We start from the raw sequence: 23,664 nt of genomic DNA, 5'->3' as shown, positions 1-23,664 counted from the left end.
GAAGCAAAATAGAATGAAAATGATAATAACATTATTACAGAGATACCTTGAATCTGTTGGGCTCTGATTTATTTCTTTATGTAAAACATTTGAAAGTTTGGGCATCTTGACAATTACTGGAAACCAATTACGTTTCAAACAATTCTGTCCATGTTGAGAGGTGCCCTCCTGTATTACTCACAGACAGAAACTCATACTATCTGTCTGGTGTGGTGAAGGTGGGGTGCATAACATTCCATACACTCAATTTTCCTCTCTACATACAATTGCTGACAAATAAGAAGTTTTTATTCATTTATATATTATTTAGTATATAAATGTGTGTGCACATATTCATTCAATCATTCAACATATATTTCCAGAGAGCCTCTCTAAATGTGTTAGGTACTATTCTTGGCAGTTGGAATACAAAATAGAACACAAATTCTTGACCCCGAGAGACTTATGTTCTAGTGTGCAGAGACACACAATAGAGATAAATAGGTAAACTAAGTCATCCTTTACATTGTGCTAAGTATTAGAGAGAAAAAGGTGAGAGGAATAAGAAATATTGGGAATGGGGGAATGTCACGATTTAAAATAGTTTGGCAAGTAGAGGCCTGACTGAAAAGATGGCATTTGAGCCCAGACAGAGGGAGAAAGCCACTATGGTGAAGAGTTTTCCAAGCAGAGGAAAGAGCAACTGCAGAGACCGAGGTTGAGAGACTTTGTAGAGTCTTCTTGGAACACAAAGCTAAGCAAGCAGTTTGTGAGGTCAGGGAGGTAATGAGGGGAGAGTCTTAGCACCACTGTTAAGGACTTTGGTTTTTACTTTGTTTTGGGAAGCTAGGGGAGACTTCCAACAAAGATGTGGTATGACTGACTTCCTTTTTACTAAGTTTACTGTGGCCTCTGGGTGGAGAACAGACTCAAAGGAAAGCAAGGACAGAAGCAAGAAAACCAGTCCCTGGGCTAAGAGATAATGTAGGTTGTAGTAGAGGCGGTCAGTAGTCCAATTCAAAACGTGTTTCGAACGAAGAGCCAGCAGATTATTTGCAAAGTGGATATGGGGCATAAGAGAAAGAGAGAAATTACAGATAGGTGTGAGCAAGGAAAGATGATGTGAACAAGAGCTATTCACTGAAATGACTAAGACTATAGCTGTGGCTGAGAGAGAGTTTGAAGCCTGTAACGGCGTTTTAGTGGGATTCCTGTTGATTAATTCCTTTCTTGTACGCAGATGGATAGACAGATCAGCAGATAAACAGGTAGACAGACAGAATAAAAGAAAATGCACATATATATAAACACTGAAAAATTTCCAACCTTGAAAATTAACCATAAACAGTTAATGAGAGTTCAAAATGCAACAGCATTGCAAGTTAAGAAGACGCTGGCAAGGAATGTTGAAACATATATTCTTTTAAAAATAAAAAAGCATGCTCTTCCACCTTTTTCATTTTACTACAAATTAAGAAAATACAATCAGTTCCAAAAAAAGACGATGTATATGCTAAAATGAAATGGAGGGTACTGCCAGGATTCTGATGTTTGAAACCAAACACGTGCAATAAAATAAATCCAGTTCTTTAGTTTTAATTTATTTATTTATGGCTGTGTTGGGTGGGTCTTCGTTTCTGTGCGAGGGCTTTCTCTAGTTGTGGCAAGCGGGGGCCACTCTTCATCGCGGTGCGCGGGCCTCTCACTATCGCGGCCTCTCTTGTTGCGGAGCACAGGCTCCAGACGCGCAGGCTCAGTAATTGTGGCTCACGGGCCTTGTTGCTCCGTGGCATGTGGGATCTTCCCAGACCAGGGCTCGAACCCGTGTCCCCTGCATTGGCAGGCAGATTCTCAACTACTGCGCCACCAGGGAAGCCCCATTTCTTTAGTTTTAGATTTTTATGCTGATTAATCTCTTCCTCCAGCTTCCTGTGTCCTAGTCTAAGAAAAATGAGCCCAAAGGAAAGTAAGATTCTTTTTCCTATTAAATTGCTCAGTGGTTCAAAAGATGAATAAATTGGAACTTCCTTCTTTTTTTTTTTTTGAAAGAGAACAAGTAGTTTTGCCAAGGACTCTTCACCCCCAAATCCAGCTAGGCGCCCAAAGGGCTTCTCCTGGATCTCGAAGCTGGGTTTCTGAGCAGCACCACCTGCTGGTCCTACACGTGTCTTACTTCCTCGGCCCCAAATCTCTCTCTGGTGGACTTGCATTCTTTCAGAATTCTTCGGCACCTAATTACAAGTAAAGCAAAATATAAAGCAGTTAGAAGCGGCGAAACTGCAGCTCCCCAAAGATAGGAGAAGGTAGGCACCCTGCGGCGTGCGTCAGGAACGCGGCGTGGGGAACTAGGGCGGAGCTGGGCTGGCGCGAGCTCACGGGTGCGCGGCGCTGCTTCCGCATCGCGCGGCCCCGCCCCCCGCGACGCTACCGGCGGTCACGTGACGGCCGCGCGCGCGTCCCCGGCTGCTGCGGGCTCCGAGGCCGAAGAGAAAAGACTGCGAGGCGACCGCGGCTGTGGCCACAGAGGTGGGAGTCGGGGCGAAGCCCACTCGAGGGGCAGGGTGAAAGTCAGCCGTTCCGGGATCCTAACTCGGGGAGAGGAGTGATGGCCCGCAGTGTCACCTCCAACGGCGACGCGCTCTGGGTCGGCCCTGCGCTCCGGGCCTGAGAGGGGCGGCGGCGGCGGGGTCAGGGGCCGGTACGTAGGTGGACGCCCTTGGGCCCGGGGCGACCGCGGCTGTTGCGCCGAGCCGGGGTGGGACAGCTCAGCCTTTTCCGTCGCTCCCAGCTTGGCTGCTGTCACAGGCAAGAAGACGGTGACGGGCTCTGCGTTGCCTGGGGCCACCGCAGCCCCTGCCCTGGGCGACAGCCCGGAGCTGGTCACGGTCCGGGTGCGAGAGGCGGAGCAGCGGCCATTACTGCGCAGCCTCTTCCGCCGGGGTCCTCGTCGCTGCCTTTGGTGGCAGCCAGGTCTCTCTCCTCTCCTCTCCCCTCGTCGGTGGTGTCAGGCCTCTACACGGGGACTTTTGGCTTCAAGATTTAGGGGCGGCAATGGTTTGAGGGGTATCCTACTCCCAATTTCCCGTGCGGAGGCCTCTACCCGGGCCTTGGGTCAGGGCGTAGAGTTCCTGCATTTTGTCTTTTCCCGGAGTGTCTTTGGCTTCTTTCTCTTCCCTCTTTCCTTCCTCCTCCTGTTCAGTTTCTGGGTATTGCCTAATATGACGAGCAGTCCCTCGCCTTGCCCTGGTTAAGCCCAGCGCTGTTATTAAAGCATCAGAATCATTAAGAGATCTCTCAGTACCCGTTGAGCCTCCAAAAACCTCGGTGCATCTTAACAGCGGAGGCTGTTGCTTTGTTCTTTTGGTTGCTGGGTGCGGAATTCTCTCCCTACCCCCCATCCCGACTGAAAGAGTACGGGCCTTATATTGTTGCCGCTGCTTTATTTTCCGTGGGCATCTAGAGAAAGGCTGAAAAATTGTTTTGAGTTTACACACACTTCTGGCAACTAGATCTTTTCCCCTTGATATCGCTTTTAATATGTTTTTCTTTTCCCTAAGTGCCATTTTAGTGAGCATGTTTCTAAAGTACGTACATTTTGTTTAAGTAATATTTTGTTTATTAAGTAATATTAAAACTGGAATTGAGAGAAGAAAGCCAAGAAATGATAGAAAAACGGGTTGTCTTTGGATGATTGACATTTCAGGTACCCTTCCAATGTGTGTACTTTTAAAATAGAATTTGAAAGTATGAAATTGGCGTTAAAAGCAGTATATACTTATGGAAACTGGAAGACTTAAAATTGTTTTTGTTTTTTTAATAAGTGAATCTATATTTAGACTTTTAAAAGACGTGGCATGTAGGACACAGGAGGAAAATGACCTGCACAAATAACAGGATTTATGATGTTGGCTTTGCTGTTTTTGTGACCAGCAAATACTGTTTGTGTTGAATGTCTGGGAGTGCTCTAAAAATCAGGAAAATACATCAAGTAATCCAATTTTAAAGAGCAAACCGGAAAAGTGAAAAACCACTCTAGAAATAGATTTTGGATGTGTTTGTTTTAGCTTGTACATCTTAAATTGGAGCATTTTGTTAAGCCGAATCTTTGATTTAGAATTTATGTTTCAAGTGGGCCAGTGTAAATTGTGGGCAAATGAAAATAATGGTAAACATTTGTAGGATTTTGTTATTCACTCGTTGTTAAAAACTTGGTAGAATTATAATCATCAGGAAAACTGTTTTTCCAAATAGCTGATCATTAGACAAGAGGAAGAAAAAAAGAATTTTTTTTTTTTTTTAGGAGACATGTATCAACTGGTAAAGTATTTTGTTTTTGAGTTGTGCAAGGATGGGGCAGATTTTTTTTTTTTTTTTGAAAGGATCTAAAAATGATTTCTTGACTTAGTAGGAGAAAAAGATAGTATTAAATTTTTTCTTTTCACAATATTGATTTGCATAGAGAATATTCTCTCATGTATTAGCAATTTACTAGCATAAAACACCTGACACACTGTCAGTTGGGTATTTGAATGCTTTTTTCCCCCAGTGTTAGTAACAGAAGGTGAACCTTTTCCATTCTCTTGCCTGGTTTTTGATTGTGCCCAAGGAACCTGATTTTGTGCGACCAGCTGGATTAGAAACTGTCTTTGTGGGTATGGAATCCATCTTATTTACATTCTGCTACAGTCACCTGTGCTGTTTATGGACTGTTGAGTGTTCATGGCTTATTACCCTTTGAGTTAGTTAAAACAAAACCCGTTGTTAAATCGTATTAATTAAAGTATTTAGAATTATGGAAGTGTAGATTAGGGTGAAATAACTAAGACATGGGAGTTGTGACTTGACCAAGGTCACACAGATAATTAGCAGCAGAGCTTTTCTTATTTACAGAATGGCTGCAGGCTATGCAACTTCTGTTTTATGTGATTAAAAGACAGTATTTGTTCACATTCACATTTAATGTTTTGTTAAAATGCAAAGCCCACATTTTTGGGTGGAAAATATAAAGATTTAATTCTTGGGTATGAAGATTGTGAAGCCCGGAGATTGTCATACAGTAATGTTTTTTATGGGAAGTGTTAAATGCAGTGGTGGAAATAATTCTTTAACATAGAGTACTGTAAAATATTGAACAGCATTTAGTTGAAATGAGTTTTGACCAAAGACTTTTGTTTCCCAGTATGACCTGTGCTTTCTGTAAGCTGAGTTTTAGCAGGAGATGAGAAGGAAAGCTAAAAATGGAAACATTAGGGCATTTAGTTACATCTCTCAATTTGGGACTCTTTCTTAAGAAATATTAAAATGTACCTGCTAAATTACACCCGATCTCTCTCTCTGTGTTCCTTCTTTTACTGGTCCTTGCTTTTTTTTCTTTTTTCTTTTTTGACTTTGTGTACCAAAAGTTGTAAGATTTGTAGTATTTTTCTTTTCTGTCACTGGTATCTTTTATATAGACATTTCCTGTTTTGTGTATTTTGAATAAATAAAGAGAACTATTTTATTAAACATTAGCTGTTAGTATAATTGGAAAAATACAGGAAATCTTCAGATCTTTGTAATTTGATATTTTAACTGTTACATGCTTATCTTTTTCTTTGATGAGTTCTTTTAAAAAAGGTAATCATTTATTTGAATCTATAATTTAAAAAAAAACTTTTTTTTTGACTCCATGACTGACTTGAAAAGTGGAGTTGTAATTAAGCCTAACTATTTTCAGAGAAAATAACAGTAGGTGCAAATAATAGGAGCATGAATTTGTTGAGTGGTCACAAATTATAAATAATACAATATTCATTTTCATTTATACTTAATTGGTTGAATGGGTAAATGATTTAAATTAACTGATACTCTCTAATCTCTTTTATATATTTTTAAATTCAGTCTGCCACTTTTTTTCTTTAGAATTGTTAAGGGGCAGAAATATCTCATTTAGTTTCATATGTTTTCTCTTCCTATGTTACCTTCCTAATAGTTCATTTCTGTATAAGTTTGCACCTTAAGAAGGAACCTTAACCCATTAGCTAATTGGTATTTGCATGTCAAAATATTGTGGTAAATTTTACTGTAATAATTCATAAATTGTGTTGACTTTGGTCATAATTTATAAATCATTCGTTGCAGAAGGAATTATGTATGTTTGCCAAATTAATTCTGGCCTGTAGTTAGAATTATACTATTCTTTTATCTTTGGTTGAAAGTAAAAGCCTCCCCCTCCCTCCATTAAAGAAAAAATATTTGGTTTCAAACGTAGAAGTTTTCTGAGGGCTACTTTACATGACTGTTCTGAATATTACTGATACATGCCATACCCTATGTTGTGCCCAATTGGCATTGTAATTCTCAGAGGCTAGAGTTGATGGATCTATTTGGTAGAAATGGGACTAGCTAAACCAGTCAGTTTTGATCACAGCAAAATATGCAATTTTCTTTTTTATCTGTGCCAGCAAAGGTGTGAGTAAAGTAACATGGAGTTCATTTTCTTTATTCAGCAACTCTTGTAGTAAATTGCCAGTTTTGTGTTGGATAACACCTGTTGGTATGCAAGACATTCTAAACCTGCATTGCCAGTCTGGTAGCCACTAGCCACATGGAGCTATTGAGCAAACTATGTGGGTAGTCTGAATTGAGTTGTGCTATAAGTAAAATACACACTAGATTTCAAAGAGTGTACACACACACACACGAGTGTAAAATATCACATTAATTATTTATTTATATTAAATACCTGTGGAAATGGTAATGTTTAGAATATATTGGGTTAAATAAAATATATTCTTTAAATCTACCTGTTTTCTTATTATTGTTAATGTGGCTAATAGAAAATGTGAAATTACATATGTGGCTTGCATCATCTTTCTATTAGATAATGGTATTCTAGACCTTTTCTTTGAGATACAGCACATTGAGGAAAATATTTTTTTTAAGATACACTTGAGCTTGAATCTCATCTCCCAGCATTGATAGTTTTATGATTTGGAGTTAAATCCTTGTGGGCTTGGGATGCCTCATTTATAAAATTTCTCACAGAGTCATTTTGAGGATTCAATGATATAATGGGTCTACTAGTGCTTCCTGAACTTCAATATGCATATGAAATACCTGGAGATCTGATTCTCTTGGTAGGGAGTGGGGCTTCAGATATTTTGTTTGTAAGGAACTCCCAGGTAATGCTGATGTTGCTAGTTGAGGACCACAGTTGTCATAGCTAGGATCTAGATTACTACATGGGTTTTAGTTTATTTTCCTTCCCTCAACCATTATCCATTTAGAGTCAGCTTTGAAATTTAGCCATGGGATACAGGAATTGGAAAAGTCCCCGTAGCTTGCAAGATTTACTAAAATTGGTTTTATTCCTAGATTTTTATCTGCATTCTGGAGAATTCATTGCCAGGGAATAAAGCTGGATAAATGATGTACTTGTCAGAAGATATAAAGATGGCATGAATTTTATATTTGTAAATGTAGTAACTCCCTCTGTTAGATTTTAAGTTGTTTAAAGAAAGGATTAGAGCTTAGATATCTTTATGTCTTTTGTGGCTGGGTGCCTATTCACAATTAGAATGCAAATGTTGTGTTATGTTAGTAAATAAATTTAGTTTTTCATTCATCCAAGAAATACGAGTTCAAGTCGTCAACAACTGATTGGCATTTTACTGGCTGCTTAGAGATATAATAGTCCTTGTCTTCAGGGGGCTCGTGGTTTACTAGAAGAGTCAGAAGCGAACAGATGATTGCAGTGCATATGATAAATTCAGTAACAGAAGAATTACAAAATAGAGGGGAGGGAACAGTTTTTTGGAGGTAGTCAGAGAAAGGTAGTAGCATTATTTTTAGCCTTAAAAGAGGGAGACTATACCAGGCAGGAGGAAATACAGAACTACAGAGGGAAGTTTGGAGAACTGAGTAATTAGGTGTAAGTAGAGTATTAATTTGTGAGAGATAAATAAGACTAGAGAGTTATTTAGGTTTCAGGTCTTTAAGGCTTTTGAATATTGTCCTAAGGAGCTTTACCTTTGTTGTATAGGCTGGAGAGCCCATATAGGGCTTCGCGTATGGAAGGCTTCATTTTTCTTTTTAAGAGTGTCACACTCAGAGACTTGGTGAATAAATTTAAGGGGTGATACTGAAGCAAGATAATCAGGCGGAACAGTAGTCCGGGAGAGAGAGGATAAAAGTCTAAACTAGGGGACTAGCAATGGTAAGAGAATGGAAGATAGATTCCAAAGGTGTTAGGGATGAAAGTTGACAGAATTTGGTGTGATGTGTTGAGAGGGGAATGAGAAAAAGAATTTTGTTTTTCTCTGTCAGCACTCATTGGTTAAGGCATGGAAGCTGAGATGTCACATTGTAAGATATATGCAGAGATGGGGGTGTGTAGAGTATGTGTAGATGAGAGACAGAGATATGAGAGAACCAAGCATTCTCTTAAGAAGTTAAAATGGTTGGGCTCCAGATTGGGCAGGAAAGGAAATGAGATCAGGTATAGGAGAAAGGAAAGGAGGTGGTCAAGAGACTGGAGGGCCCCTTGAAATTAAAGAGTGGGTGTGGGAATGAATAAGTGAGCTGAAAGGACCGGAGCTTGTGATCTGAGAGTGACATTAAGATTTTTTTTTTTTTTTTTTTTTTTTTACATTAAGATTTTAGAGAGGCAGTAGTTTTAGGAGGCATCTAGTTCCAAATGTGGCCATCATATTTTGTTGGGGGGAGGGGGGTGATGAAGTTCATTGAATTTAGGATTTTAGGAATTGGAAAAACAAGGACAGTGTTTCTCAAATTGTATTCGATGGACCACCTGCATCAGCATCACTTGAGGTGAGATTCCTGGGCTGAAACCCATCTCTACTGGCCTGCAGTACCTCGGGTTAGAGCCTGAGAATGTGTATTTCTAACAAGCCACCTCTGGGGGGCAAGTTCAAGAACCTCTGAGTTAGGTGTTGAATGGTTTATTCTCAAGGATATTTAAATAGGTTCATGGTGAGATGTCAGGAGATAAGATGAATAGGATGGGGCTTCCCTGGTGGCGCAGTGGTTGAGAATCTGCCTGCTAATGCAGGGAACACGGGTTCGAGCCCTGGTCTGGGAGGATCCCACATGCCGCGGAGCAACTGGACCCGTGAGCCACAATTACTGAGCCTGCGCGTCTGGAGCCTGTGCTCCGCAACAAGAGAGCCCGCGATGGTGAGAGGCCCGCGCACAGCGATGAAGAGTGGCCCCCACTTGCCACAACTAGTGAAAGCCCTCGCACAGAAACGAAGACCCAACATAACCATAAATTAAAAATAAATAAATAAATAAAAGATGAATAGGATGACCAGTAGTGAGCAGATTAAGTCAGTACCTTAAGGGTTAAGAGAGAATAGCTATAGGGGATTATAGCCAATGGTTAGAGACTTCAAAGATTAAGTGGGGGTTTTTTGTTTGTTTTTAAGAGCAATGATGTTAGAATAGTAGAGTGTTTCCTACCGTCTTGTGTGTGAAGCTGGACAGTTTCTATTTTGAGTAGGCTACAGGAGGGAAGTGAATGATGGAGTATTCTTTGGTGCCATTGAAGTTGTAGGCTCTTGGAGGGTAAAGTGAAAGTGCTGTGGGGGAAAGTCAGGACAGTGGAGTCTTACCATGTAAAGACTAAGTTCTAAAGTCAGAGTAAAACAAAAAGTCAAGTTGTTTGGAAACCCTTTCTAGTCAGTTACTTTTGAAAGTTCTCCAGTTTTGAAACAGATTGCACACTGTTTGGTCTGTTAAACATTTGGTGAGATAGGCTGGCTTGTATTTAAAGGCCATATATCGTCTTAAAAATCTTTGAATACTAAAATTACAAGTTTTTTAGGGAGATGGATTCCTACACTGTGAGCGGCACATGGAACTGAAAGAGTATTTGTCTCTCCTGTCTTGTGGTTACTGTGAAGCCCGTCATCTCTTTAGTCATCATGTATGCTTGATTCTAATTTCTGTGTGGTAAAATGAGCCTCCTACAGTGGGCATGATGAAGTGGAAGGAGGAAATAACTAAATGAGAAGAAAGAGGATTAATGGCTGAGATGATGCTTTAGTTGGTGACTCTGGACTTCCTGGACAGCAGGCATCTTGAGAGAAGGTTGGCTTAAACTTGGACATACATATAAATACCAGGAGGTCCTAGTTAATGTGATGAGGACCTTGCCTTCCCATACATTACCTTCTTGTAGGAAGGCAGTGGCTATGGAATACATTCCATGTGGGCTACTTTGTCCATATAGAACTTGTTTCACTTAAATTTTTTTTCTTGTGGTAAAATATATCAGTTGGCCATAGATGGGTTTATTTCTGGACTCTCTCTTCTGTTGGTATCTTTGTCTATCCTTATGCCAGTACCACCCTGTCTTGATTACTATAGCTTTGTAGTAAGTTTGGAAATTGAGAAGCTTGAACTCACCAACTTTGTTCTTTTTCAAAATTATTTTGGCTGTTTGGGGCCCCTCACAATTCCATATGAATTTGAGGATTTGTTTCTTCATTTCTGGAAAAAAGGCTCTTGGAATTTTGATAAGAATTATGTTTAATCTGTAGATCACTTTGGATAGTTCTGTCATCTTCATAGTCTTCCAATCCATGAACACCAGCTGTCTTTCCATTATTTAACTCTTCTTTAATTTCTTTCAGCAGTGCTTTGTAGTTTTCAATGTACAAGTCTTTCACCTCCTTGGTTAAGTTGATTTCTAGGTATTTCATTCTTTTAGATGCTATTATAAATGGAATTGCTTTCTTGATTTCCTGTTTGAATTGTTGACTGCTAGATACAGAAACAGAACTGACTTTTTTGTGCATTGAACTTATAACAAACTGCAACTTTGCTGAATTTGTTTATTAGCTTTAGTAGCTTTCTTGGGGATTCTCCAGAATTTTCTATATAGAGAATAGAGGAAATTTTACTGTCTCTGCAAATAGTTAATGGTTTTACTTATTCCTTACCAATTTGTATGCTTTTCATATCTTTTTCTGGTCTAATTGCTCTGGCTAGAACTTCCAGTAAAGTGTTGAATAGCAGTGGTGAAAGCAGGCATCCTTGTCTTGAAATTTTTCCACTTTTGAGATAAAATTTGCCAGTGAATTTTGTTAAATGAAGACTCATACATAATTGACTGAAATTAATTTTTAATTTTGTTGATCTTAGTCTGTAGAGAAGTTGATGTTGAAATTTTTCTTTTGCAGCACAGGATGATCCAGCAATGGGGGAGAAAATACTGCAAACTGGCTGATTGCTCGTGAAGATGATGTTTTATTTTTGTGACAGGCATCTGTGGGATCTGTAATAGAAATGTAAGTATGGCATCATGTTTGTTCCAAAGCTGCAGTAAATTAAGTGGACTGGTATAAAATGTAATAAATCAAGTATCTGTCATAGTTAGTTTTAATTATACAAAATGAGCATTTTATATAGACTTTTAGATCTTTGAGTTGACAATTTTATTCACATTAAATTATTATTAATGTAGATTTCCAAAAAAAAATCTCTTCATAGGGAAAAATCTCTATTAAAAAGTGGAACTGAAGACAGAGAAATTTGCTCATAGAAGGCTAAAAAAAAACTGGAAAGATCTCCAGTTCTTCTAGGTTCTACTTTTTCTTTACATAGTAATTTACTTAAATAACTAAGCTAAGGAGATAATATCAGCCTTTATAAATAAGAAAGACTTATGGGTTGTAGAACACTAGTTATTAAAAACATGTTTCACTAAATTAAATTGGTTTTTTAATTAATTGGTTTCTTTAACAAGTTAGTACATGCATTTTAATTCCTATTGGAGTCACTGTAATCCCCAGTTTTACCAGTTCTGTTTTCCTATCAGTTTCTCTTTGTGAAATATGCTTTAAAATGTTAATACTACCTTGATCTTGCCCATATTGAACTTCGTTCTGTTATTGATGAAACTTTTTCACACAATGAACATCATATTTCCGTCTTCCAAGTTGATGTGAAAAATATCCAACTTGAGTCACTCATGAAAAATGCAGTGAACACTTTACTTTTACAGTTTTGGTGATAACAGTGTTTAATATACTTGACCAGAGTGTGACCCTTGTAGATACTATTTCACATGTTCTCCCAGTTTGACATGTAACTATTGTTATCAACTTTTCAATATGGTGCTTTGATTATATATTCCCATTAAAAGTATGACCATATCATTCTTAGTCAGTGTTGAGAATTTGATAAAAGACAATTGAAACCAGTAAGCATTTTTCTTGAAAATTGGGACAAATATATTTTTTATTTAACCCTGTTCATGTATTATCTATCTATATACATATGTATATTTTTTAATCCTGTAGGTCAGATAGTCTGACCATCAGACTATCATGGCCATCAAGGAACTAGACTGTGGTCTAGTAAGTAAGACACATATGTAATTAATAATTACACAGTAGAAGAAATACTATATTGAGGCAACAATAAAATGCTTTCAGAACTGAGAGGATTTATTCCATCTGAAGGGTTCAGAGTGAACAGGGAACTTTTGGTTTGGTCTTAAAGAATGAATAGAATTTTAACAATCTGAGAAAACTAGGAATTATTTTTTAAGCCAAGGGAATGGGGAAGGGCACAGCTGCCTAAATATCAAGGTATCTTAGGGGAGTCAGGGAGCAGTCCTATGTGTGAAGATGGAGTGGGAAATAGAGACTTCACAGGGAATGAGTGTTTATTTAGTGCCTACTTATTGCCAGGTGCTTACTGGGTATTTTACTTGGATTATTGAATTCAGTCAGAAGATAGTAGTAGCCTTATTTACTGATGAAGAAACAGAGATGAAGTCATTTTCCCTGGGTCAGTGTTTACCAAATTTCTCTGAGAATAATCTACTAGGGCACTTCTTGAAAACTGAGTTTTAGACTCTAACCCAGATGTGTCCAGATTTCCAGGAGAGAGCACACCAGCTAATTCTCATCTTCCGAGAAGTTTGGGAAACACTGTTGGAGGTCAACAGTAAGAATAAATGATAGATTTTAACTAAGTCTGTTTTACTCTGAAGGCTATGTCAGTATAATTGAAAGCCAGTGCTTAGGAATTTCTATGAGATTATGTAGGCAGTAGAAAACTATTGAAGATTGAGTGGCGGGGAGACTAATTAGACATAATTGAACTGAGGAAAGATGAAGAAGAAAGGACTGAGGTCAGGAAGGCCACTTGGGAGGTCAGTATTTTGTACAAGAGTGTGTCCAAGAGGCCAGAATTAAGGTCACAGCTTTAGGAATGAAGGGAACACATTCTAAAGAAGTTTCTGTTGCAGAAAAGCAAAGTGGCCAAGGAATAGGGGGGCACTGAGGATGACTCCCAAGTTTTATCCAAGATAGAGACCAAAGGAAGAGGGTGTACGTTTAGGGGAGCAGATAATTTTGGTTTTATTAATGTTTGATTTCAGGTGGCTGGAGAATATTGAGGTAGACTTTTTGAATACAGAATTGGAAATACAGATTTTAGGTATCCAGAACAGTTCTGGATATTAGATTTGGGGACTCATGGGGGTTTATATATATATACTATATATCTACTGAGTATTCCAAACTAATACATCTATATAAGTTTGGAATATTCAGTAGATTGTCTAGGCATAGAATGTAGTATGAAAATTTGGTCACCCAAGAGCCCCTGTGAGGAATACTGATATTTAAGGGAAGCTAAAGAAGGTAGAAAAAAATGATACAGAAAGGAGAATTGGGAGAGAGTACCATCATGGAAATGAATAATATAAATTTTTAGAAAAAGAGTCGATGGTTAATAATATCATTTAGTGCAATGGGATCAAATAGATTAGACTGAAAGAGGTCATTAGACTTAGCATGTTAGTTGATTTTGAAATTTAGGGATGGAGACTATTAATCGAAGTCTTGGAGGAATTGAGATGGTTTAGCTTTGAAAACTAGCAGTACCCCATCCTGAGCCAAGAGGAATGATGATAAGGTAGAGTGAAGGTAAAAATAAATTTTGAGGAGTCATTCATACCTTATTTCTTAATAAGGGAGTCCAGAATATCTTGTTACTAAGAGGTTGGAGAAGTTTTGTAATAGTCTTTGTGGGAATAGGGAAAGAAAGATGTCTTAGCTGAGTAAAAAGTAATTGATAGCAGGCTTGATGGATTCTGGGAATCAAAATAGCTAATCAGTATATGGTGCTCACAATTTTTGCAGCATATATTTCACTACAAATATGGAAATTTTCATAAGTTGAAGAGTAACTTTTATAAGTTCTCTCCTTGCTTGACCCTTCTTTTTTGCAAATGTCTCCCCTTGTGGCTTTTGAGGTGGCAGTCTTGCTTTTTTCCCCATTCCTCTCTGACCATTCCTCCCATCCTTTGCCTCACTTATAAATGTTGGAGTAATCCAAGGTTCTCTGGTTGGCCCTTTTGTGTGCTCTCTCTACAGGTTTAATTTGGGCATTCGTACGTTTTTATGTCCCAAGAACCATGTATGTGTTGGTGACTCATGAGACTTCTTTCTGCTTAGATTTCTTCAGAGCACCTATCTAGTAAACTCAACTGTCACCTACCTGTCTTCATCTGAAGACTTTATAAATATCTCAAAGTCATTATGTCAGAACTCGCCTCAAGTTCTGAATCTTGATGAATGATGCCATCATCCATCAGTAACTAAATGCTTTCATTTCTGTTTGCTTAGTATTTCTTATATTCTATTGTTGGAGCCTTACATCTGTTCCCTCCCGCCCCCCGCCAATTATCTTATACCTGGATTACTATAGATTTTAGTTTCCTTTTAGCCCCATGCTACCAAGTCTTCCTCCAAACTCCTGTCCAAATGGTCTTGATAAACTACTAAACTGACTGTCACTTCCTAACATAAAACCTTTCAGTGAATTCCTGTTGCCTCCTTAGGGGTTCATATATGGACCAGCTTCATAGAGATCCTTGAACTCCTTGACGTTATATGTAAGATTTCCTTAATAAGACTGTGAACCTAACAATGTTTAAGAACCATTTGTATTTAATATAAGTGTTTAAGCTTACTAAGATAGCGTAATGTACAAGATCTTTGCAATACTTCTTGCATAGTACATTTCATCCATTCAAAATGTATCTGTCCCCCTCCCTGCTAGTTACTGGGGAGTACAAAGGAAGAAATGGTATCCTACACTTATCAGAAACCATTAGGTAATGTAGTGTTCTTCAACTTAACTTTGATGTCAGGTTTTATCATCCATTTCTCTGCTAGCGCCATGGGCATGGTAGATGCTCAGACACTTTCTCTGTTCAAAACTGAAAAGGCTTAAGGAGAAATACGTGACAGCTCTTGCAGCAGGTGATAAAAATGTCATTCCTTTATCAGTAACTTCCTTAAGTCTTATCTTTCCTAAAATTATTGATGGCGGTTCTTACATTTGGATAGTCATGATTATTTTAGAGGCATTCTGTAACAGTTAAGGGTAAAGACTATGAAGTCAGATCACCTGGATTATGAAACCTAGATTTGAGGCTGGCTCCGTCACTTAATGAACTGTGGCTTTGGGTATTTCTTCACCTGAACTTTCTGTACCTCAGTTTCCTCATCTGTAAAATAAGGAAAATAGTGGACCCATTTCGTAGGGTGATAAGAGGATTAGATATAAAGTGCTTCGCAAAGTATCTGCCACATATTATGCAATCAGTAAATAGTTGTTATATTTTAATGTAATAAGATATGCATCAACAGACATCCAACAGAAATTAAACACCCACCAATTACAACACACTGTACAATAGGAAAAGTTAAGAATTTTGCCTTAAGGACTTAGGAATGGTCATTGTTAAAATTAAAATTTTAATGTTATATTTTTAACTTGTATTAAACCTCAAACTCTTTATATTCCAGCAGAACTAAAGATTTGAGGAATTTTTTTCTTTTAAAAAATAGTCAAAGTTTTGGGAAGGAAGATGCCATTCTTTTTTGGTAGGTCTGCACAAAAGATGTTGCAGTACCTTATTCTTTATTCCCTTTTTTATGTTTTTAATTGGATTCTGAGCCCAGACTTAAAAATCTGATTTTTAATATTTGTAGTTTTTATTGCTGGCAGAAATTTCTTCAATACTATGTAAGCTAAAGGTCTTTTTCATTTATAGTAATTTTACCTTTCTTTTGACTAATGAAATGTCTTTAGGAAGATTAAACAAAATCTGAATACTTGGAAATTTCCACTAAATCTGCCCATATCCCTCTATATTTGGTCTTGTTGAAGAGAAGGCTTACTAGCATTAATAGACGTTTATTTGTCTTCCAGAAGTACTTTACATAGTTTAGAAGAAGAATGGGATTTATGCTTAAAAGTCATAATATCACATTAAGAGTTCAGTTAGTAAAAAAGTCTTGGAAAAAGTGAAACATTTACTATGTTCTTCAGCAGAGTTGGACTAACGTCATTCCAAATTTCTACATATTATTCTTAATTTAGTAACCAGGAAATAAATTCCCTTTTCCAAAATGATCTCTGAAGTTTCCTGAGACATTTATTAGGGAATACCTCTCTTTGATTAGCATTCTCTTTATCAAATCCTTGCTCTACAAAAAGGAAAGGAAAAAAAGCATTTCTTACACATCAGTATGATCCTCTGAACATATTCAGTCTCCAACCCATTTGAAGATCATTGAAACTATGCAAAGAAAAAAAGTCTGTTTTGTAGAGTAGATTAAAATGGTAATGAAAATTACCTTGAAGTGTGTCTATAGATAGGCAGGCTAGTGGTTTGGGTTGCTTTGTCTTTATCTTGTTAAATATCTTAATGGTATCTTGTCCACTGTATGTGCCTCATCCAGAGTTATGTAAAAAGTATTTATAAGTTCTCTCCGTTTCTTAGTTGGTGATAGACTAGGAGTGTATTTGGTGGGTTAAACAGAATCAGAATTTGATGTTTGCTATGGCAAATTGATAGTTGAAAGTGCTTTAGGTGAATGAAACTTTAACTATCTTGTGTCTGTTTTCTGATGAAGTTTATCCAATTTTACTTCATTCTAATGAGGGAACCAAAATACCTGCCCCAAAAGAATTGTTTTGCCTTTCTAAGCTTGTTGCTTTCACAGTTCATGTCTTCCCCTGAGATGGTTGTAATTGCTTTTTTTAGTTTGTTAATTATATGTTTACGTTTATTTGTGCATGCAAGAGTAAGAGTCATATAAAATATTGATCATATTAAACAGGATGGAGAGTAATGCTTTTAGGTTGAAAACTTTCTTTTTTGTAGATAACTGCATCTAATGGAAGATTGACTTTTGGGGTTAATTTTACTTAAATACAGCAGGGTTTGGGATTATGTATCTTTTAAAAGTATGGCGTTCATCCAAGTTGCACTGTTGGATATTTTATTTACATTTTACTAGACATTTTCTTTTTAAAATTTTAAACTTATTGGCCTGTCCTTTGCCCAGAAGGTACCTAGATAGTTTAGGATATGGACTTATTGTATATGAGATGTTGCCATTGTTTTTTCAGAGTACTGATGAGCATTAGCCCATTTCAACATTTTGTCTTCCAAATAGAATCAAACATCTCGCTTACTCAGTTAAATTATTACTTGTGGATGGAGGGCTTCCTTATTTTCTTTTTCTTACTTGGGCTTCAAATAAATTTGGAGATTTAAAAAAAGATTTTCAAGAATTTCATTGACAACTGATTTCTTTAACTTAAATTGAAAGGGATGAAAGAATATATGTACTAATCGTTCACCCTTTCTACAGCTGATTTTAGTTCTTTTTGTTACGAAAATGTTAAGTTATCCTGAGATTTAAATGTAGCGATAGGACCTGATGAATTAAAACTAGGTAGCCAGTGCCTTACAACTGTTTTCAGTTGTTCTTTTCCTGAGCACGGCCTATATATAGCTTTTGCCAATAAACAGAAAAGTGAGAAGCTAAGTTCAGTTAGCAAGTATTTATTATGTACTGTGTGATGGGCATGTATTAGATATCTTAGAAAAGGGAATTTTGAGTCAAAACATGAATTTTTCCTGTTTTACTGATGAGAAAACTGAAGTCCCAGAAGCATGGTGTGTGAGATATTTTTTCTTTTAAATCTCTTAAAGGTACTTTGGGCACTGAGTATGGTATTTGGCCAAATTGAAAGTAGTGTATATAAACTGTTACCACCGTGTAAGATTACCTGGGGCAGACAAAAGTACTCTGAATCTTTTGCTAAATGACAAATGAAATATGTGGTATTCTGTCTCTTGCCATTTTGGAAAGTACTTAGATTTTGTATTCAAGAAATACATATGAGTTTTTGGGAGCCTAGCAAAATATTCTGTGTACAGCCAGTTCATTTTAGGGGAAATAGGTGGGGGATATTAATTGACCGGTTGAGAAGCATGTGCTTTCACTTATAACTCAGATTGTTAAATTACACAATCTTTGAAGGCGCACGAGTGTATCTCAAAATACTCTGAAGCTCCTGTAGTGCCTAACACATATTAAGAGGTCATATTTGGTTGACTTAGAATTTACCATAGGTTAGGAAAAAGTTGTATTTTACTAGGTTCTGTAACTTAGAGTTTCTGGTAAAGGAGTTGATTGGAAATGAAATTAAAGGTTGAAAAAAAAAAAGATTGGAAATTAAGCATTTCATGGAGATCAGTTCTTTCCCTTGAGACTGTGTGTTGCTTCCTTTTCTAGATAAGTGCGGTCTTTTCAAAAACTTACTATCATTTTGAACCTTGCCTGTTGAGGAACCAAGGACACAGAAAAAGCAGTAAGAGAATGGATTTTTGTTTGATTAGATGTACTGTGATGAAAGCCTAAGAGATAAGTGTGAACATTTTTACTGACTATATACTTTTTGTAACCATTGAACCCATTTTTGAGAGCTTGATCTTGGGGAAAAAAGCAGATATCCTTATGGTGATTAAATACTAAATATTCCGTATTTAAAATGGTAGAACCAACTAGTAGAGAGAGATTGCCACTCACTTTAAGCAGCAGTTAATTAAGGGCTGCTAGTTTCTGTGAGGTCTTCACCTCCATTTCTCAGTCTTTCACTTATCACTCATATACTCCCTCTTACCATTTTCTCCCCCTTTAAAATATCTGTGGTTTCCTGTTACTATGGGATTAAACCAAATCAGATGTTTCTTTAGCAGGGCACAGTAAGGTTTTCAGGTTGGGCATCTGGTTACCTTTTCAGCTTTATTTCCTGCTGCTCCATTGCTTATAACTCAGTGCTTTGCACATGTCTCTGCCTTGAATCTCCTCTACTCCCCAGCCTCCTGTACCCCAAATTTTCTAACCTATGTTTATCCTCTCATCTCTCTTATCACTGTTACTTTTAATAAGTATCCTAACACATTTCAGTTATTGTAGCAATCAGGTCACGTTGTGAATATCTGCTTGTTTGCAGGTACGTTTCCTTATTTAACAGAGTAGGTATGTGTCTTAGTCATCTTTAGATCCATCAATACTCAGAATTGTATATGGACCATGGTAGTAGTATAATAAATGTTTATCTGAATCAGTAAGGTGGAAGTTCCAAATTTTATGCCAGTGTTTAAGCTCTATACATCATTTGACAAATCTTTATTTTTTAATTTAATTTTTAAAATTTTTATTGAAGTATAGTTGATTTACAGTGTTGTGTTAGTTTCAGGTGCATAGCAAAGTAAATCAGTTGTACATACACATATATCCACTATTTTTTTTTTTAGATTTTTTTCTCATATAGGCCATTACAGAGCATTGAGTAGAGTTCCCTGTGCTATACAGCAGATTCTTACTAGTTACCTATTTTATATATAGTAGTATGTATATGTCAGTCCCAATCTCCCAGTTTATCCCTCAAACTTATGGTACCTTATCCCCTGGTAACCATAAGTTTGTTTTCTACATCTGTGACTCTACTTCTGTTTTGTAAATAAGTTCATTTGTACCCCTTTTTTTTTGGATTCCACATATAAGTGGTATCATATGATATTTGTCTTTCTCTGTCTGACTTCACTTAGTATGACTATCTCTAGGTCCATCCATTTTGCCACAGATGGCATTATTTTGTTCTTTTTTATGGCTGAGTAATATTCTATTGTATGTATGTACCATATCTTCTTTATCCATTCCTCTGTTGATGGACATTTAGGTTGCTTCCATGTCCTGGCTATTGTAAATAGTGCTGCAGTGAACATTAGGGTGCATGTATCTTTTTGAATTATGGTTTTCTCTGGGTATATGCCTAGGAGTGGGATTGCTGGGTCGTGTGGTAGTTCTATTTCTAGTTTTTTTAAGGAACCTCCATACTGTTCTCCATAGTGGCTGCACCAATTTACATTCCCACCAACAGTGTAGGAGGGTTCCCTTTTCTCCACACCCTTTCCAGCATTTATTGTTTGTAGATAGTTTGACAAATCTTTGGGGTTTTTTTCCTCTCTCCTTCCTCTTCAGGGCAACTTCGGTATTCATGTTATTTTCCCCCATGGTCTTACATGATTGTAACATTTGTTGAGCTTTTTTTTTTTTTTTTTTTTTTTTGGTGGGGTTGCTTCCCGTCTAACTTTTATGAATTCATGGAGGCTTTCTCAAGAGAGATATAAGATGCGTAGTAGTTTGTCCATGGCGGGGCATGAGAGGCAAGAAGTGAAGAAATGTTCCATATAGAGAAAACCTATTATTGGAGGGAGTAGCCACTGTGGCTGGAAGCCTGATCAAGGGGAAGTTTGATGTGAGATGAGGCTGGCGTGGGAGCTGGCATCCAGACCATGCAGGGCATATAGATCCTGGTCTTTAACCTAAAATCAACTTTTTAAAAAGGGGTAAGGCTGGACCCATTAAAAGGCATATGCAGTAATTTAATAAGTAGTGTTTGCTTGGTGACTAGGGAAGGGTAGAGATGGATAGTAGATGGATTTAGGGGATATTTAGGAGGTAAAATATCAAACTTGCTGATGTTTTGGTTGGGGAGGGGTTAGGAGAAGGACAGCTTCAATGATGGATTTCTGGCTTGAAAAGCAGATGAATAGAGGTGTCTCCAGAGGGGCATTTAGGGAGTGAGTAAATAAGGAGGAAGCAGATCATAAATTCAGTTTTTGTGCCTTCAAGACATCCAAGAAGAGATCTAAAATAGGCAATTAAAAGTATAGGTATAGGGCTAAAAGGAGAGACCTGGGCTGGTGACTGTCAACTTATGAGTTGGTAACAGTTGAAGCCATGAATATAGATGAGATCATCTTGAAAGAGTATAGCAAGAAGAGCATATATATGGTTTAGAAAGAGGCAGCAACAACAGAAAAGGCCATAAGAAGAGAGTGTTTCACAGAGGGGGAATGAAATGACTGGTTGAACCAGTGTTTTTAGATTATACAGCAGAGAAAGGGAATTTCTAGAATTTAAACTCTGGTATTGATTTCATATGGTCTCCTTGTCAAGTACCAAAAGTACATTAATACATGGCAATATTTGCAAAACTGCACCTAGTAGTATCCTAAAAGGCTACAAAATTTGTTACTTTCTGCAACTGTAACCTGAATTACTTTTAGCGATTTTCTGTTTCTCTACTTTCCAGACTGATTGTAAAAGTCTAGATGGGTTGTCTTGATACATTTTAAAAGCTTTGCATTTAGTTCTATCTTGCAAGTTCTGTGAATGAATAGAAATGGTGTATTTATTTGAAATCTATACTTTGGTTGTATGTTTTTATTCTTGGCTTAACATTTGTGTGCCTCATTGCCCCCCCCCCAAGTAAAAATTAATACAAATCAAAAAGATTTTTCTGTACAAGTTAGAGTTTTTTCTCTACTTTCATTTTTGTATCCCCATTGTCTAGGATGTGGCTTGCATGTAACAGGTACTTAATGTTTTCTGAATTGTTGAATTAAGATATTGGAAGAGTTAAAACAAGATTTTAATATCATATGTATTTTCTCTCATTTTCTCAGGATGGCTGGCTGTGGTGAAATTGATCACTCAATAAACATGCTTCCTACGAACAGGAAAGCAAATGAGTCCTGTTCTAATACTGCACCTTCTCTAACTGTCCCTGAATGTGCCATTTGTCTGCAAACATGTGTTCACCCAGTCAGTCTGCCTTGCAAGCATGTTTTCTGCTATCTGTGTGTGAAGGGAGCGTCATGGCTTGGAAAGCGATGTGCCCTCTGTCGACAAGAAATTCCCGAGGATTTCCTTGATAAGCCAACCTTATTGTCACCAGAAGAACTCAAGGCAGCAAGTAGAGGAAATGGTGAATATGCATGGTATTATGAAGGAAGAAATGGGTGGTGGCAGTATGATGAGCGTACTAGTAGAGAGCTGGAAGATGCTTTTTCCAAAGGTAAAAAGAGCACCGAAATGTTAATTGCCGGGTTTCTGTATGTTGCCGATCTTGAAAATATGGTTCAATATAGGAGAAATGAACATGGACGTCGCAGGAAGATTAAGCGGGATATAATAGATATACCAAAGAAGGGAGTAGCCGGACTTAGGCTGGACTGTGATGCTAATACCGTAAACCTAGCAAGAGAGAGCTCTGCTGATGGAGCGGACAGTGTACCAGCACAGAGTGGAGCTTCTGTTCAGCCTCTGGTGTCATCTACTGTAAGGCCCCTGACGTCAGTAGATGGGCAGTTAACAAGCCCTGCAACACCATCCCCTGATGCAAGCACTTCTCTGGAAGACTCTTTTGCACATTTACAACTCGGTGGAGACAGCATAGCTGAAAGGAGTCATAGGGGGGAAGGAGAAGAAGATCATGAGTCACCATCTTCAGGCAGGGTACCAGCACCAGACACTTCCATTGAAGAAACCGAATCAGATGCCAGTAGTGATAGTGAGGATGGATCTGCGCTTGTTGCGCAACACTCCTTGACCCAACAGAGACTTTCGGTTCCTAATCCCAACCAGACAGTATCTGATCGACCTGATCTATCAGGAACTGATCGATCCGTGGCAGGGGGTGCAACAGTGGGTGTCAGTGTCAGATCCAGAAGGCCTGATGGACAGTGCACAGTAACTGAAGTTTAAGTAATAAAGTTTTCAGATCCATGCTCAAGGTAAAAATGGTTACCTGTACATTTCTGCCCACATAACATTATACTCATCCCTAGTAGTGCATTTTGGGAGTTGGGGTGGGAAGGGGTATGGTAAGGATAGACCTGTAATTAAAATGTCTATCATGTCTCTGTTGAGAAATTTATTTAATATAAGGAACTTGGGTGTTAATAGTTGAGAGCTGTTTAGTAATAACCCAGTTTTCTTGAGGTCTGTTTATAGTTTTTTAAAATATCTTCAGTTCTTTTGGCCAGCGTGTATTATTTGTGCATTAACGATCCTCATCTGATTCTTGCATTGTCATATTTTTCTGCATGGAATGACATAAAAACCATTACTAAAATTTGGCACCTATGAGATGTCTGGGATCAGTATGAACAAGAAGCTTAATTAACGTGAGCATAGATGTGAATTTGGGGTTTTAAAATAGATGAATAACAACTATTTAATAGTAAAGTTACTGAAATGGAAATGTAAAGAAAACAGCTTATAACTTATGTTTCAGAATCTTGTCTAACACACTTCATGGCGTTCCCATAGGCTTTGCTGTCTAGTCCTTGTAGTTTGAGGTGTCTTGATCCACATTTTTCTTTTTGATTACAGACTTTATAATTTAATAAATACTAGAGTTTATCAAAAATAATCTGTCTCTTGAGTCTGGAAGGGGATGGAAACATTTTGACATCTGTGGCCAAAAGGTCACTAAAAAGGG

The 23,664-nt window shown here is 37.7% G+C and overlaps 1 protein-coding gene across 4 annotated transcripts; it reads left to right on the top strand.

Annotated features, from left to right (window-relative positions):
• The first annotated feature begins 2,399 nt into the window (after window positions 1-2,399).
• Window positions 2,400-23,595, top strand: RNF146 (ring finger protein 146). Of its 4 annotated transcripts, XM_059941256.1 has the most exons (4): window positions 2,400-2,505; window positions 11,166-11,273; window positions 18,603-18,678; window positions 21,845-23,595. In XM_059941256.1, the coding sequence occupies exon 4, from the start codon at window positions 21,846-21,848 to the stop codon at window positions 22,923-22,925; it is 1,080 nt and encodes a 359-aa protein (XP_059797239.1). In that variant the 5' UTR covers window positions 2,400-2,505; window positions 11,166-11,273; window positions 18,603-18,678; window position 21,845; the 3' UTR covers window positions 22,926-23,595. The 4 variants fall into 4 exon arrangements, with proteins under 4 accessions (XP_059797239.1, XP_059797235.1, XP_059797237.1 ...); XM_059941252.1 differs by lacking the exon at window positions 18,603-18,678; XM_059941254.1 differs by lacking the exon at window positions 18,603-18,678 and having other exon boundaries at window positions 2,403-2,505; window positions 11,171-11,273.
• The last annotated feature ends 69 nt before the right edge of the window (window positions 23,596-23,664 follow it).

Source organism: Balaenoptera ricei, chromosome 12, assembly GCF_028023285.1.
Source record: "Balaenoptera ricei isolate mBalRic1 chromosome 12, mBalRic1.hap2, whole genome shotgun sequence".
NCBI lineage: Eukaryota > Metazoa > Chordata > Mammalia > Artiodactyla > Balaenopteridae > Balaenoptera > Balaenoptera ricei.
Note: the sequence above shows the minus strand (reverse complement) of the source record. Positions and strands in the feature narration are given on the sequence as shown.